This window comes from Salvia splendens, unplaced genomic scaffold (genome assembly GCF_004379255.2).
Source record: "Salvia splendens isolate huo1 unplaced genomic scaffold, SspV2 ctg678, whole genome shotgun sequence".
In the NCBI taxonomy this organism is placed as follows: Eukaryota; Viridiplantae; Streptophyta; class Magnoliopsida; order Lamiales; family Lamiaceae; genus Salvia; species Salvia splendens.
The window spans coordinates 1-18896 of NW_024599343.1; the positions used below are offsets into that span (position 1 = coordinate 1).

At 37.2% G+C, this 18896-nt stretch overlaps 1 protein-coding gene and 1 pseudogene across 1 annotated transcript; one reads left to right on the forward strand and one right to left on the reverse strand.

The window, feature by feature from the left end:
- Nucleotides 1-17: 17 nt before the first annotated feature.
- LOC121790944 lies at nt 18-2783 on the reverse strand (annotated as a pseudogene).
- A 13499-nt stretch (nt 2784-16282) lies between these two features.
- On the forward strand, nt 16283-18855 carry LOC121790945 (B3 domain-containing transcription factor VAL3-like; the record flags this gene model as incomplete). Its single annotated transcript, XM_042189036.1, has 4 exons — nt 16283-16678; nt 17760-17841; nt 17950-18048; nt 18708-18855. Coding segments are annotated over exons 1-4 (445 nt in total), but the record flags the coding sequence as incomplete, so codon positions are not given.
- Nucleotides 18856-18896: the final 41 nt, after the last annotated feature.

The window sequence follows — 18896 nt, forward strand, 5'->3', positions numbered from 1 at the left end:
AGAGTATTCATTATGAGCATGCAGGAAGGACTATATGAAAAAGACAGCATGAGAAAAAGATATCTCACATGTCGAAGTTTCTGTGGGTCTCTCACTACAAGTCGCAAGAAGTCTTCCACTGTAAATATTCCAGCTTTATTGAGCCTCTTATGGAACGACCCATCTTTACCAATCTTCTCCAATCTCCAAACTTCATCATTAAGTGCCGGCGGATAATGTTTCTTGTATACTACAAATATTAAACAAGTAAAAAACTTACATCTCAGGATGAGCATGATGTTATAGTAAATGCTGTTTTAATCAAAACTAAGCTTACATTCCCCTCTGTGATCCTTGACAGTAAAGGCATCTGTTTGGCTTCTCGGATTCGAATGCCTTCACAAATACCAGAGGCAACTTTCAGACCAAGTCTAAATTTTCTGCTCCGAATCCAACTAGAGTTGTCAGTGAATGTCAGCTCCCCAATGGTACCGACACCTTGCTTTAAAGTCACTTGCAAGTCTCCAGTAAGCAGTGGCCGCTTTCCCTCTCGTTCCTTCACAATATGAGACTCAAATGTTTCCTGACTCCAGTCATCATCATCCTCATTGTTGAAATCACCTTCAAGCACAACAACATCTAATTTGACTGAAGACTCTGGACCTGATGTCACTAAATGGCCTGTATTTGCATCTAGCAACACAATATGGATTGCAGTACCCTGCTCTCCCTCCACTTTTCCACCTGTAAATAGAGGCAGCGACAACTTCGACCTGAACTGAAGCTGCACATTTCTACCATCAGGGCCCTCAATTCTTTTTGGAGAAACCCTGCATGTTGATTGTGGAAATTTATTTAACATGAAACCAGCAAATAACAAAGGTTCTACATTTACCTAAGAGTGAGTATAAGAAATATCTAACTAAACTACTTGAACCAAATCAAACAAAACATAGAACAATGGTCATCAGCTAAAGAAACTGTAAGCCATAGTATCACACCTTCATTTAATTTGGCCGGGCCCAGTTTTGCCAAGGCACGCTCTACCTCTTCACTAACCTGGTAGTCAAAGACTCAAAATGTCATTTCATTCATAAAATTACAGGCCATGGATTATCATCCACAATAAGCAGAGTTTGGAAAGTAAGTAAAGCAAGTTAAGCATCTAGCATATATGTATCAAGCCAGTCAGATAACCAAAAAAATTGACCTTAACAATAGCATATATTGCAGTCCATTTAGTACATATAGAATCGATAATACCTACTATAATGGGCCTCAAGCATTCGTAACACTGGACGAGTATTCGTACCAAAATGGACTATAATCTTACCACTCTACGAAGAATTGGTTCCAGTGATGAGCATAGCTTTTGTAGGCTGTCCACTTTAAGAGCCTCAACAATAACACTGCATTAATGATGAATCATACATTACAAAGTGCCTAGCCAGCCAAGCCTTTAGAAATGCAGCAACAATATTACATTGCTTCTAAGCGTTTGAAAATCTTCACATACATGCAAGATGAGAGCACTGTAGTTTGATACGAGTAGTTGTCTTAGCAACAAAATAAATGTGAGGACCAAGCCAGAACTAAGAGCACACATCACACTGAACTGAATCTACTATAGATCAACTAAAGTTGCAATCAGTTCACTCTTGCTATTACAACTTAGTTAACTAAAGCCTTACCATTGCAACTTGTCTAAATAAGATACATCAAATGGAGCATAATTTTGCATACTGAGCTAACAACTATGACGGATGGTTGCATTATTCCACTAAACAACTCAATCACATTCGACGGTTCTAGTACTAATCTCATGACATATACTGATGATATACAAGGAAAGGCATCATGTACCTCCTAACACCACTGCAACAAAACGGTCCAAGAACTTTTCATAGAGCATATACATGGCAGTTTTTTCTCAATCAAACTGCTAAGTCTTTGTTACTCTAAGCAAGCACTCGTTTTGCAGTACCATTATCAGCTACTCAAAACTCAACATAATTTTTAACTCAATTCACATCACAAAAATAAAATAAATTATAGCAATAGTACTGATCATCTCTGATCAACTTAACGCAGATATCACATACAAATAGCAAACACAACAGGCGCATAAAAAATTTAATTTAACCCCAAAAACCACCCCCGCAAAAAAAGTCAACTCATCAGACCCCACTCCAGCTGAATCTCGCTGCAATTTAAGAATTCAAGCTCAATGTACTCTCCATGAGCTCCAATAGCAATAATGCACACAAAAGATACACATCTCTAATCATCTAGGTAAACCTAGATGTCGAAGCCTATTAGAAACTTAGAATACCTAGCGAGAGCCGGTCGTTTCCTATCCGGTTGACCTTCCTCGCTACCGCTCGGATCCAAACTCCGCTTCTCTCTCGCCGCCATACCGCTCGCTGCTTCCATATACTGCCTCTGCATCTTCGCAACAGTTTCCTTATTTTCAAATTCTGGAAAAAGGAATGCACGCCTCCAATAATACTATTTAATTCAGGGAAAAATTAAAGAGTTTTTTAATACAGATCAGATCTGATCCGATCCAATTCCGATAATTTATCATGAACTGGCTGAAATTTTTCGAGTGAAATTGAAGCGAGCGTGGGAAGATTCCGACAGTGAAAAATGGGAATATAAGGAGCCGAAAGCGGGAAAAAAATTGAAATTGCCGGGAACGAGGATAGAGGTTTCCGGGGAGCTTCAACGAAGCATCGCAGCAGCTTCCTTCAGCTCATATGAGTATTCAACATTTCTATTGTGGTGGCTTGGAATAGTAATATTGGCTGTTCCTGCTATTGCCACTCTTTTAAAAAAATTTTCTTTCTACTTCACTTAATATAAAAAACAATCATCATTTTTAGATAACACAAATGTAATTTTTAGTTTATTTGTGAAAATTGGATTTTAAAAATGCGGAGGACACTTTTACATTGTTTGTGATATCTATTTTGATAAAAAAAATGAACTAAGATGACCTCTGTGTTATGTAAAAATGATTTCTAAGTTTTGATATTTATTTTAAAAAGATATTATATAAATAAATGGGAAATGTGTGATAGTGATACTTTCTGTTTTTCAAATGAGGCACCTATTAAATAGTAACAAAAAATAAATTATTTATTTAAATATGGGAGAGTACTAATTTTACTTAAATCGTGTCATTAGCAAATAGAGTGAAGGTATTTGTCTTTAAAGAATCTATCAATCTAATATTGGATTCTCTAATAAATATTGCATTTAATATAACCTTAGTATTGACAAATTTGTAGTATGTAGGTTAAAGCCGATAGCAAGGGCTCAGAGTCAAATAGCTTAATCATTTGTTGACATTTTTCAGCGATCCAAATCATAGTTTGAAGTTTGTAAAGTATTTATAGTTGCATTTGATTACATCCCAAATAAATTATGAAGTGGTGTAGCTGCATTGCAGTAAGGCTTGAAGAAACTGAGCCCAGGCCCACATCAGATTACTCTCTCTGGCCCAGCTCAGCCCAACTCAAGAAGAAGCTCGGGTTAGATAGACGGTTTTACCCAAATGCTAGTTCTGGAAACTGTGTATATATGTTGTATAACAGAAAGAGAGAGAGGGCGAGAGATACACACAATACACACAACACATAGCTGATCCAAGAAGCAATTCACTCGAGCAAGATAGTTTCGATTGAGAGAGATTAGTTTAGAGAGTTCAGTTGTAATTGTATCTCTGATTCTTAGTTGGTGATTGAATAAGAACAACTCCATTTTCGTCCGTGGATGTAGATCTCGAAAGAGATTGAACCACGTAATCTCCTCGCGTCGTCTACCATCATTTGTTCATTCGATTTGCACAACAAATTGGCGCCGTCTGTGGGAAGGATTCGATGACGACGCCGAGGATCGAAGCGGAGAAGTTCACAGGCCGGAATGATTTTGGGCTTTGGCGGATAAAGATGAAGGCCTTATTGATTCAGCAAGGGCTAGCTGAGGCGATCAAGTCCAAGACGCCAGAGGTCGCCGATGGAGAGGATCCGAAGCAGACTCTCAAGAAAAAGGAGATGTTTGAGAAGGCACATAGTGCCATTGTTCTGTGCTTGGGCGATAAAGTGCTCAGGGAAGTGTCAAAGGAGACTACAGCTGCTGGAATTTGGGATAAACTCGAGCATCTCTACATGGTGAAGTCTCTTGCCAACCGCCTCTATATGAAACAAAGATTGTACTCCTATAAATTCCAAGAAGGGAAAGCTATAGAGGAGCAGCTCGATGAATTCAATAAAGCGATCGATGACCTTGAAAACATCGATGTAATTCTTGATGCTGAAGATAAGGCCATCCTGCTTCTCAATGCGCTACCAAGATCATTCGATCACCTCAAAGACGCCATGTTGTATGGGAGGGAGAAAACAATTACCCTCGAGGAAGTGCAATGTGCCTTGAAGGCTAGGGAGTTGCAGAAGGTATCAAGCTCAGCAGCAAGCACGAGCCGTGACAGTGCAGCTGAGGCTCTGAATATTAAGAAGTACAAGGGAAAGAAGCAATCCAAGGGCAAGGATGGAGCTGGCAAACCCAAGATGCAGGGGCAAAAATCTCTTGACAGTGACAAAGAAACCAGGAAATGTCATTGGTGTGGCAAGCCTGGTCATCTCAAGAAGAATTGCTACGCATTCAAAAGAAAGCAAGCTGAAGAGAATGGGAATTCTAGCACTGCTGATTGTGCGGAGGAAATGGAGCCAGCTCAAGCTTTGAACGTGGTTGGCAAAGAAATAGCAGAATCTTGGATAATGGATTCCGGCTGCTCGTTTCACATTTGCTCACATAGGGCATGGTTTGAGAATCTTAAGGAAGCTACTGGCACAGTCCTTTTGGGGAATAATCAGGTATGCAAGGTACATGGAATTGGTAATATTAGATTCAAGATTCATGATAGTTCGGTTAAGCTTTTGACTGGAGTTAGATACATCCCTGATATAAAGAGAAACTTAATCTCTTTGGGAACGTTGGAATTAAAGGGGTATTCATTTGAGTCATCACATGGCTGTATGAAAGTACTGAACGGGAAGGACATCATCATGAGAGCTATAAGAAAAAATAGCTTGTATTATTTGGATGCTGAGACCATCCAAGGAAGCGCACTCGTGTCAGAGAGCAGTGATTATGAAACTTGGCATAACCGGCTTGGTCATGTGGGACAGAGAGGGATGAAGGAGTTAGCTCGCAAGGGGCTAATCCAAGGAGTCGATCCTGAATACTCGAAGATGTGCGAATCATGCCAGCTTGGAAAAGGAAAGAAGCTCCCATACCAAACAGGTAAACACACTCGAGTAAGCCTCTTGATTATTGCCACAGTGATCTGTGGGGGCCATGTTCAACCAACTCGATAGGAGGGGGGAGGTATTTCTTGAGCATTATTGATGATTTCAGTAGGAAAGTTTGGGTGTATATTCTCAAGGAAAAATCAGAGGCATTTGAAAAGTTTAGGAGTTGGCATGAAGCTGTGAAGGTGGAAAAGGGGCATGGTCTGAGGTGCCTTAGAACGGACAACGGCTTGGAATTTTTATCAAGAGAGTTTGAGAACTATTGCAAGAAATATGGGATTAAAAGGCACAGGACCGCACCTGGGAATCCGCAGCAAAATGGGACAGCGGAACGAATGAACAGAACCTTGTTGGAAAGGGTTAGGTGTATGTTGATCACATCTGGTGTTCCAAAGAGGTTCTGGGCAGAGGCAGTTTCAACGGCTGCAAAGATGATAAATAAATGTCCTAGTTCAGCTATCAGCCATGATACTCCCGACAACAGATGGTATGGCAGTCATGGCAGTTACAGAAACTTGAAAACCTTTGGGTGCAGGGCATATGCACATATTAGGCAAGGGAAGCTGGAGCCGAGGGCCTTAAAGTGCATTTTTCTGGGATATCAAACTGGAGTCAAGGCCTACAGATTATGGAGTACAGAAAGTGGGAACCAAAAGATTATTATCAGCCGAGATGTTGTTTTCAATGAATTGGAGATGCCGTACAAAGATGCAGCTTCAGTCACGGAGTCACAAGGTCAGAGTGTGAAGTCTGACATAAACCATGATCTTGGTGATAAAAGTGATCAGGATGATCTTGGTGATAAGAGTGATCAGGATACCGTGATAGGTGCTGATTATGAACACAACTCAGCAGATTCAAGTGATCATGGCAGTTCATCAGGCCCACAACCTGAGTATCCTCCACCCTCAGTTGGTAACCAAGGTAATGATGATGGTTACTTGCTAGCAAGAGATAGAACTAGAAGGGAGGTCAGACCACCTGCAAGGTTCAGAGATGCAGATTTTGTATATTATGCTCTTTGCATTGCAGAAGAGCTGGAGTTGAATGAACCGAGCAACTACAAAGAGGCTATTGGAAGCAGGGATAGACAGAAATGGATTACTGCAATGAATGAGGAAATAGAGTCACTGCTAAAAAATAAAACTTGGGTTTTGGTTTTGAGATCCATGATCCAACAGAGGCCCATTAGTTGCAAGTGGATATACAAGAGGAAGGTGGAGGCCTCACAGAATGACTCTATTAGGTTCAAAGCAAGGCTTGTGGCAAGAGGTTTCACGCAAGAGGAGGGGATTGACTACAATGAGGTATTTTCCCCGGTTGTAAAGCATAGCTCTATCCGAATATTGTTGGCAATAGTGGCCCATCGGAATTGGGAATTGCAACAGCTAGACGTAAAAACTGCCTTCTTGCATGGGGAATTAGAGGAAGTTATATATATGGAACAGCCACAAGGCTTTGTCAAACCCGGAGATGAAGATAAAGTTTGTCTTCTTAAAAGGAGCATCTATGGGCTGAAGCAAAGCAGCCGACAGTGGTACCTTAAATTCGATGAGCAGATGATGAAGATGGGATTTAGGAAGTCATCATTCGACAGTTGTGTATATATCAGATACAAGGAAAGTAAACCAATCGCATACCTGCTACTATATGTAGATGATATGCTTGTGGCAGGACCAAGCAAATCAGAGATTGCTCAAGTCAAGGTGGAGCTTGAGGCAGCTTTTGAAATGAAAGACTTGGGAAATGCGAAGAGGATACTTGGGATGGACATCATAAGAGATAGAGCAAAAGGAAGCTTATGGCTGATACAACACAGCTATGTCAGAAAGATGTTGAGTAAGTTTCAGATGACTGACTCTAAACAAGTCTCAACTCCATCAAGTCAGCAATACAAACTGAGCTCTGAACAAAGCCCAAAAACTGATGCAGAAAGAAAGAGGATGTCTAAAGTGCCTTATGCAAGCATAGTAGGCAGTATAATGTATACTATGGTTTGCACCCGTCCTGATTTGGCCTATGCTATAAGCTTGACTAGTAGGTATATGAGTGATCATGGAGAGACTCACTGGCAGGCATTGAAATGGACTTTAAGGTACTTACTAGGTACTCAGAGTCATGGCTTGTTATACTCTAAGCAAGACGATGTAGAGACTGATGAGTTGATTGGGTATTGTGATGCTGATTATGCAGCACATTTGGATAGCAGAAAATCACAATCAGCATATATATTCAAGATTTATGGGACAGCAGTTAGTTGGAAGTCGAGTTTGCAATCGGTGGTTGCACTCTCAACAACGGAAGCTGAGTACATTGCTTTGGCTGAGGCAGTGAAAGAGGCAATTTGGTTAAAGGGGATCCTTGAAGATTTTGGAGTCCATCAAGATACAGTGACTATCCTCTGCGACAATAATAGTGCTATAAGTCTGTCAAGACATCAAGTTTTCCATGAAAAGAGTAAGCATATTGATGTCAAACTTCATTTTGTAAGAGATGAAGTAAGAAAAGGGGTAGTGTGTGTAAAGAAGGTGCATACTACAGAGAATGCAGCTGACATGCTCACCAAATCTCTACCAAGTTCTAAGTTTGAACATTGCTTGGACTTGGTTGGGCTTGTTCCTCGGAGATGAAGGTGGTTGATGAGGATGGAGGTGTTCCAACAATTCAGCTAAGGTGGAGATTTGAAGTGGTGTAGCTGCATTGCAGTAAGGCTTGAAGAAACTGAGCCCAGGCCCACATCAGATTACTCTCTCTGGCCCAGCTCAGCCCAACTCAAGAAGAAGCTCGGGTTAGATAGACGGTTTTACCCAAATGCTAGTTCTGGAAACTGTGTATATATGTTGTATAACAGAAAGAGAGAGAGGGCGAGAGATACACACAATACACACAACACATAGCTGATCCAAGAAGCAATTCACTCGAGCAAGATAGTTTCGATTGAGAGAGATTAGTTTAGAGAGTTCAGTTGTAATTGTATCTCTGATTCTTAGTTGGTGATTGAATAAGAACAACTCCATTTTCGTCCGTGGATGTAGATCTCGAAAGAGATTGAACCACGTAATCTCCTCGCGTCGTCTACCATCATTTGTTCATTCGATTTGCACAACAAATTAAGTATAGTTGTTAATTATACCTTAATTTAAGTCATAAAGGTTACGTTTAATGACTGTTGTCATTGCGTTTTTTTGCTTTTAGAAAACTAAAAGATGTCAATTTGAAAATTATCCTATTAATATTTTGCAGAGTTAAGTGTGATAGTACTTAAATTTTTAAATATAATTTACGATATATTTTGTAATATAGTAGTATACCACCTAACAACATAAAATAATTTTTTAAAAAAACTAGTAGATGTCATAACCAAGTGGTATTAAGAGGGTTGACTTAACAGAGTTGTAAACATGGGAAGTGTCATTAGCAATCCCGTAATCTAAAACGGGCGGCAGCTTGAGTCTTTCACTACGATTTGGCCCACGTGATTTAATTAGAATTTCGCTCTTTGGATGACGTGGCACGGCCCCACCAAAGTCGTGGTTAATTTCTTGTCGCTGGTAATTATTTTTGGATAACTATAGTTTAAAGTTAAACATGCGATTAAAGTAATATTAAAAGACCAAAATTAGAAGTGCGTCCGGTCAATGCTATTACACTTTCAATTTCAAATATCTAGATGCTTAATTCGTTGTGAAAATTTTAAATATCCAAATAAATATTAGGTGTTTAATTAGTTGTGAAAATTTTAAATATTCAAATAAATATTAGGTATTGTTTATTGTCACTTAGTTAAAGTAAGATTAAAATACACAAAAATTATAAGTGCGCGTATGGTTCGTGCTATTGCACTTTCATTTTCAAATATATGTAGATGTTTAATTAGTGGTGAAAATTTTAAATATCCATATAAATACTCCCTACGTTTCAGAATAAGAGTCCTAGTTTGCCATTTTTGTCCATCCCACAATAAGAGTCATATTTCACTTTTATCATAAATGATAAGTAGACCTCATATTCTACCAACTTATTCCACTCACATTTTAGAGCATCCGCTATTTTACTAGTTACTAAAATTATCACAATTACACATATTTTTTTAATATATTATTAATTATAGTTTATAATTTACTATAATTATTTTATAGTATATATTTAATTTATAACTCCTAAATATTTATATTCATATATATTCTTATCTAAACTAACTAATACTCCAAATAAACTTTTTTGAATTTGTGGGACGGATGGAAAAATTAGACTGTTATTGTGAGCCGGAGGGAATAGTAATTTGTATTTAATTATATATTTTTATTATAATATTATTTCACCAAATAAACTTTTTAAAATCAATATGTACTTTATATATTAAATATTAAAATTTTTAACTACATTGACTAAATAATATGTCTGTCTAGGGTTTTGATCTATGCAAAACTAGATTTAAATACAGAAACGCATAACAATATCATACGTAGGGCACTTTTAGGTCATAGTTAGTCAATTTTGAGGTCATGCTAACAAAGCATGACCTAAAATGATCTTAGCATGACATTAAATCCAAATATTATAATATGACCTAAATTGCTTAATTATGACCTTCCGTGTTTTTGGTTAATTAATGATCATTAGATCATCTAATACTAGGGTCAAGATTTGGGTTGCATTTCTGGATTTAAATGCATTTTTATTTTGATCATATCCCTGTCCATATATATATATATATATATATTATATTTACCTATATATTTTAATATTCATACATATTATAATATTTACAGTATATTTTAATATTTATACATAACTAATTATTTATAAGGTTAAATGTTTTTGTGGTAATATTATTAATTATATTCTAGTATTAATTACTAAATTTAATTATATTTTATTATTATATATATTTTGCAATAGTAAAACGGTTCAATCGGACTGGTTGAACCATAAATTAATAGCTTCGTCAATTCGTTTAACTATCTGATTTTCACAACATTGCTTACCATAATAACAACCAATTTTAGTAGCATGAAAATCCAGACCTCAGTAATTTTTAAATAGTATTACTTCGTTCCACAAGAATATGCGTTCTTTTCTTTTTAGTCCATCAAACAAAAATATGTACTTTTTAATTTTGGAAATATTTTTTCTCTAATATAGTGAAAGTTGACAAATTTTGTGGGTTTCTCTCCGCAATAAAAAAAACCTAGAACTAATTCCCAATTCCCTCCGCAATTATTTAGGGTTTCTTGAATTCTCAAAGCTAAATCCTAATTTATCATGGCTGCCCGTTTGGCTTCCTCCGCCGTGCGGCGTTGTGTTCGATCTATCAATTTCTTTTCACGGCGGGGTATTGGATCCGGAACTCAATTCCTCCAAAGGTTCAATTTTTTTGTTTTTTTTTTCAAAAAATAGGAAATTGATGTACTATATTCTAACTTGTTTAAATTTATTTGTGAATTTTGGTTAGAGAGGCGGTGGATCATGACAGAATCATCAGTTTCGAGAAGAGCATTATGTGTAATGTGATGAACATGGGAAATTGATTGATGTAGTATGTTTAAATTTATTAGTGAATTTTGGTGGATCATAACAAAATCATCAGTTTCGAGAAGAGCATTGCTCTCAAGGAGAGCATTATGGAGATGGAGTTGGATAATAAGCTAATCTTCAGTCCCCGCGTATGTTGAATAATTTCTTTAGCATTCTGATCATAAACTATTTACTAGGAGTAGATTGATCATAAACTATTTACAAATCATTTTTTTGTCCTAGGCAGGCTTCCATGATCCTCGATGCCAACCTCCTCCTTCCTGCAACTGCAGTTACTGTATGGTATTTACCCTCCTCTTTCGGTCGAGGAGATAAAAACTAGTACTAAATCATGCTTGAAGCTGAAGCCTAATCCTAGTCCAGACATTCTGTGGAGTTGCCGTGATGTACATGGTCGTGAGTTTTTCGCTTCATATTCTCCCGACCTTTCACCCCAATATTACGTATATCCGCCCTCTTTTCTAGCCAAACAAGGTTATCACTTCACCGGGGCTACTGGTAATGGTCTGCTTCATTTTCACCATCAAAGCCCGGCTAGTCATGTTCTTTGGACGGGCGAGTATAAGATCCTTCCTGAGCCCCCTTTTCCTGCTCACGCTTGTCTCGGATATGCAATGTGGTCTGATAACCAAGATTGCAAAGTGATGCATCTTCCAGATACCATTCCGAGTGATGATAGTGATATGTTTTATCACATCGGATTGTATTCACTCAAAACTAATTCGTGGAGGCTAATACCATGCCCCGACTTTGATTTAATTGCAATAATGGATAGAAGGAGCGCCTATGCTTGCGTATCCGGGGTTTTTTATTGTGTAGTGCATCGAGAATGCAGTGGCTATTGTATCCTTGCGTTTGACATTTCTACTGAAACTGTTTCCATCACACGACGGTAATCTGTTGTATTTTCCAAGCTTACTTGGTGGTGAGCTAGTGGTGTTTGATCGTGCCACGGGAGAGTTGAGACATCTTGAGGTCAGGTGCTCGTCTATGATTCCGTTTTCGATGAGTTTGCAAGTTATAGGTCAGGAATTGAGCTAGTTTAAGGAAGGAATTCATGCTTATTTAAGATCAGTTCAGTTGTTGTGTTTGGATTTGTTTTGACTCTATTTATAGGAATTCATAGAGACTTCTTTTACTAGTAAGTACGGAGTAGTATTTAAGATCAGTTAATGTTGTGTTTGGATTTGTTTTACAAATACGACTCTTAGCTTGTGTAATGTAATCTTATTTCATTCCGTGATTCGCTTGCATTCCTAATCATCATCAATTTTCATATTTTTGAACAAAGTATCCATTTTTTTTGAATTTAGCAGTTAAAAGTGGCATTAATGTTTTCATATAGTATTATCATACAAATCATAAGTCAAAGTCAAGTGAGGAGTTCCAAGCTCTCGAAGATGAACATAGGGGTGAGAAAAAAACCGGAAACCGAATATCCGAACCGAACCAAACCGAAATTTTGAAATTCGGTTCGGTTTTTCGGTTCGGCTCGGTTTTAAAAATAAACAAAATTCAGTTTTTCGGTTCGGGCGAAGAAAAAAACCGAAAAACCGAATTATATATATATTCTATTAATTTAATATATTATATTATATATAATATATATATTCTTTTAATATATTCTATTATATAATATATATTATATGTATTATTAATTTTATATTATATATAAATATTTTATTAGTATATATAAATAAAATAAAATACACATATATAAATATATATTTATATTATATTTTTTTTTTCAGGTTTTTCGGTTTTTTTCGGGTTTTTCGGTTTTGTTCGGGTTTTTCGGTTTTGTTCGGGTTTTTCAGTTTTTCGGTTTTTCGGGTTCGGTTCGGTTTGGATTTTGAACTAAATTCGGTTTTTCGGTTTTGGCAAAAAACCGAACCGAAACCCGAATGCACACCCCTTTATGAACAGAAAAATTAAATTTTCTGGAAAAGCATACCTCGATTTTATTTGACTTAAGTTTTAGCTGCAAAACGGGCAATTCAATTTAAGTACTGTTGCAATATTTCCTTAAATTGGACAAGAGTAACATTACAAAGTTAAATAGTTACTATTGCAATTACCATCAACCGATAAAGAGACACCAACAATTGAAGCAAATCTTGCACTCGCTAGCGGGTCGGACTTAGGATGCTGCCCGATTTTTTACGAAAATATGTGTGAGAAGCAGCTGCGGAATTGAGCTTTGTAAATTTGCTGGTTGTTAGAAGCTTAACTTACAATTATTTAAATGTCGGACGAGCTGAACTTGAGGTCAAACTCCAACTCGAACATGTTATTATTATTAACTCGAATAATAAGACATAAGCTCGAATTGAGTTGCAGTCGAGCTTGGGGAAAAAGTTGAAGTTGAAGGATCTCGAGCAGCATCTCACAAATGCGGCGCAGCAGGTTTCATTTGTGTGCTTAAGCATAATTTTTTAAATAATGTATGTAAATAATTTACAACTATGTTTATTTTTTATGGACGAAAGTAGGAAGTAATATTTAATGAGTATAGAAAAAAATAAAAAAAATAGATAAATAAAAAGAATAAAACAGTCGAGGAAAAATAGAAGAAAAATCAATGTATAAAAAAACGTTTTATGATGCTTTTAATTTTGTGCATAGGGATGTTAATCCAACCCGAAATCCATGGGCGGTCTGAATAACCCAAATACGAAACGGCTAAATGAGTTTGGCGGGTTAGACTAGTTTTTTGTATTTTTTTTATTTCATGTTACACAATCATTAGTATTCTTCAATATTTGTTATGCACTTTTCCGCTCGTTCCCACACTATCAACTTTCAAGTTTCACCTCGACTCATATTCCATCATCCCATCATGTGCCACTACTGTGTTACTACCACAAAAGCCAATCAAGATAAAGTTAAGAACTAACCCATCAAAATCTCAATATGGTTATCATTTTAATAATGGTTCATGTAAGATACTCCTCCGTCTCAACTAAGTTGAGTCGTATTCCTCTGTGGGATGTCCCAACTAAGTTGAGTCATTTCATTTTTAACAAAAAACAAAATATCCAATCACCTTTACTTTATTCCACTATTTACTTTACTCTGTCTTTATATTTCCTACTTCATTCCTCTATCATACTTTTCAACACAATTTCTTAATATCTGTAGCCAAAAGTTATGTCTTAACTTAGTTGAGACGGTGAGAGTATGATTTTTAATTTTCATAAAGTATCAACACAAGCTTTAATTCAAATTGATTGATTTAATTTTAATTTATCTTTATTTATATTGTAGTTGATCGAGATGAAATATTTCTCTCCAACTAATATTAAGAAAACTATGAAAATTTGAAAATTTTATATGATTCTAAAACTAAGAAGAAAAAAATATCTAAATTTAAAATTATTTTATAGAGGAAAAGTTTGATTATAAGAGATTATTTTCTAAAGTTTCTAGGCCCGAATAATCCGATGGGTTAGAGTTGAAAATTCATGACCCGAATAGCCTGCACCCAAATAGTTTGATAATCGAGTGGATTGCCCAAACCCGTAAGGATTAGCCCGATTAACATCTTTATACGTGTGTGATAGTGTGTGTCTGTGTGTGTGAGAGAGAGAGAGAAAGACTATCCACACAGTGACATATGCATGCGCAGGTATATAGAGACACATATATATGCACGAAATAACTGCTACCTCACACAGTCACACTCACTTTCCATACAAATACACATTTATGGTGTAAGTTCATAATTCATATATTGGTGGGGAACACATGACAAAGAGTTTCCGATACTCTCCATCATGGCTAAGGAGATATTCGCCGTTCCCGCTTCCACCGTCGCCGTTGAACAAGCTTTTAGTGTCGGCGGTTGTGTCCTAGACGACAAAAGGAGCAATCTCTCCGCCAAGAACATGGAAGCCACTATGTTACTTGACGATTGGGCAAAGGCGGACATGAGAGCACAAGAGCCGGATTTCGACTTCCGTGTAGAGAGTGATGGTGAAGAATTTTCTTCCGATGGCGATGACGAGGTCAGAAGCGATAGCACTTAACATTAGCAATGAGTCGACGGGGGCGGTGAACGGCGAGCACTGCCGACCAAAAAGGTAAGCAAGGTAAGAGAACTACGTGGGCTTTGATTCCTCAATAAAATTGTGGATACGTAGGCACCTCAACTTAAATTTGAAAAGTTTAACTTCGAAAGTTTAAGTTGAGCTCAAGCCATTTTCAAATTTTTTTTCCCCCCTATTTCATAGATCATTCAGGATGCGGCTAAGTTGTACTTGAAGATCATTAAAATATATTCCGCATTTGATATTTATCAAATGCGGAATATATTTTAATGATCTTCAAGTACAACTTAGCCGCATCCTGAATGATCTATGAAATTTTTTCTCGGAATCAACCTTTTTTTCTTGCAAAATGTTGCCCATTTTCTAAGCAAACACATATCAGCACGCTATATACACATTGCTGCATTTCTAATAGGGGCAATTTGATCTTCCAAAGCAATCAATGCATCTCGAACACACATAGTCAGAACATTATTCAAGCATCTAGCATGGAAAAAATCAGAACAAACTATCTATTAGTACTAATTTTTTCCATGCTAGATGCTTGAATAATATTCTGACTATGTGTGTTCGAGATGCATTGATTGCTTTGGAAGATCAAATTGCCCCTATTAGAAATGCAGCAATGTGTATATAGCGTGCTGATATGTGTTTGCTTAGAAAATGGGCAACATTTTGCAAGAAAAAAGGGTTGATCCCAAGGTAAGAGAACTACGTGGGCTTTGATTCCTCAATAAAATTGTGGATACGTAGGCAACTCAACTTAAATTTGAAAAGTTTAACTTTGAAAGTTTAAGTTGATCTCAAGCCCTTTTCAATTTTTCCTCTTTCCCCCCATTTCATTTTTTTTAATTTACCTTCCGAGTCTGACGAGGCGACGAGCCGACGACACTTGTAAATTATATTACATTGTTGTATGTTGTTGTATTGTATACTTATGTATTGTAAATTGTAATGTATCGTTGTCCGTTACAACTCAAAATCAATAAAATTTATTTCATTTTCTCCTTATTCGTCTTATTTGTGCTTGAATTATGCATTGTCTTGTTCCGATTTGTTGTATAAAGCCAAATTTCAAATTAAAAAAAAAAAAAAATAATTGAACCGGCGAAACCGCCGGTTCAAAAACCGGAACCGCCAAAACCGCCGGAAAACTGGCGATTCCGAACCGGAACCGGAACCGCCCGGTTTTCGAACCGGAACCGGAACCGTGAAATAGCCTCACGGTCCGGTTCCGGTTCCGCTTCCGCCAAAACCGGAACCGGCGGTTCCGAACCGGAACCGCCGGTTTTCGAACCGTGGGCAAGTCTAGTCACACTCACTTTCCACACAAACACACATTGTAATCTCTCTCTCTCTCTCTCTCTCTCTTCTCTCTCACACACACACACACACACACACACACACAACAAAAACACACACACTTTCTTTCTCTATCTAACACCTTCACCCCGGCCCTCCTCCATCTCATAATGATATTCAAATCTTACTTATGTCTTTTTTGTCGCCTTTTCTCTCTCTAGCTTCGCCTAGGGTTTTGCGCTTTTATAGCTCACTGCATACCTGAGCTACGCAAATTTAGTACTCAATTTATTCCTCGAGCTAACACAGAACCAGAACACTTACCATTTCGTTTTTTGGCTACTTGCGGATACAGAAAATCGGCCTCTTGTTAGGGTTTATGAGTGCGACGATGGAGGTGTGCTTCAATTCGAACTGCAAAGAGTCGTCGGAGAAGTGGAAGAGAGGCTGGCGCCGCCGCACCGGCGAGTACGCTCACCTATGTGATCCCTGCGCGTAAGCGAGTTTTGCTCCTCCATTTTTTTTCTTTTACTCCTCGTTGTTGTTGATTGAATTACAGTATTTGTGAGTCGTTTGATGTTTGACCTTTCGAATTTATTCCATATCTTGTTGTGTGTTAAAAAGTTCTAATTGATATTCATTTTCTTTTGATCGTGTTCTAGTATGCGGCTGATGGTTGTTTGGCTGAATCTTTTGATATAACCTATTGCCAGATGTGAAGTCCATTAATTTAGAGCTAGATTACTGGCTTGACATTCTAAAAAAGGGAGTTAAAAGGGGAAGATATTTTAGAGCGAATGGCCATTGCTGTTAACTTAAATTGTTTTTTGCTGCTAGCATTTTACAATGTGGTTTACATTACCCCAGGCTCTGCCTGTGAGTGTGAACTGGGTATATTGATCTTGAAGACTATGTTGCGATTCCAACCCAGGACCTTCTCGTCATGAAGTTGCCTTTTAATTTACTAATTCACCCTAAGTCGTGAGTTTTGAAAGGAAAAAAAAAACTCTTAGTACCTGCAATTATTTGTTCTGTTCAGTTGAAGTAAACTCTACTTGGCATAAGTGCTATGATAAAATTTGTTCTGTTCAGTTGATAAAAATTATTTGTTCGTACTATTAGATGCATAACGTGTGCAAATAAGAGCTACTTTTGACGCAATCCTTTGATCGTGTTCTAGTATGCGGCGGATGGTTATTTGTTCTGTCCAGTTGTAGTCAATTCTACTTGAAATCTCATGGAAAATGTTTTCAGAGGTTTCCTGGAAGAAGTGGGTTTTGATTTTTTGATGGAGCTGATATGATAAGATTTAAATCATATCTAATCTATTCAAATCCTAAGTAATTAAGAATAAGTATAAGTATGAAGATTCTGCAAAATCATATCAAATCCTATTATCTCGTTTGCATCCAAATCCCATTCTGTATCATGATATGATTGTTCCCAACTGGATTTTGTGTCAAATATGACACCTAAGTGGGTTGTTGTATCATGATGGGCTCTATGGCTTTATACTTGGAAGAAATCTATCTCATCATGATTTTCTTTCAAATGATGTAACATAATGTATGTGTAGTTCTGCTTATGAGGATGGGAAATTTTGTGAGACATTTCACACGAATGCTTCAGGGTGGAGATGTTGTGAGTCTTGTGGAAAGGTAACTTGCTAGATTTCTACATCGACTTCAAGATGTAATTTTTCCTGACATAAATAGGCTTGATAATTTGATGTCCTTCTCTTGTCAATTTTGGATTTCCTCATGCAGCAAATACATTGTGGATGCATAGTTTCATTCCATATGTTCGTACTATTAGATGCAGGAGGAATAGAATGCCTAACGTGTTCAAAAAAGAGCTACATTTTGGTACCTTATAATTTTCCCCTCTAATTTTCTTTTATGTTATGTCTATTTGTTACCAGTTTTACTATATTTGTTTTGCAATCAAGGCTAGAATTGTATATAGATAGTTTCACATGGAAATTATTTTAATGTGTCATATCTTTTCTGAACCATTTTAGAGAACAGATATGCATTCTGGATGCATTTGAATGCTCTTTCAATAGAAGGTTTCCGTTGCTTTTTCTCTTTCCTTAGTTGTTTACACATAATTGATGCTTGATCTGTTCACAGATTATCCTTAAAACATTAGTAATTACTAATTAGTTGAGTTTATACCCAAGTACATCATTAATCTGAATGTGTCCTGCATGCACATTAGTATTTCTATACATGGTATCGAGTCTATTGACCACCTGGGACCTGGGTGTTTTGTCTAATATTCTCTATGAGTGTCACAAAAATGTGCTCATTGGTTTGGAATTCCTTGGATAACCATAAATAAGTGCTGTGAATGGGTTTCTCCTCAAAAAATTAAAGTACTCCCGATCCTGAAAAGTTGAAACTGAACATCACAGCAACAGAGAGCACTTGCTATTTCACCAAACCAAATTTGATGCTGGCATATTCTTTTGTTAACTCATTTTGGATATAAGTCACTCATGTAATTTACCTTTTCCATATAGACACCAAATCCAGCATGGCCACCACCTTTGCATTTCCTTCCTTCGCATCCTGAAAGAATGAAAGACATTTCAATGAAAACATGGAGTGGCATAGCAGCCTCAGGTCCAGTTCCATGGCATCAGGCTCCCTCTTTGTTCAATGGTCCTAGTATCCAAGCTAATGACCAACTGAAGATGCCCTTCGAAGTA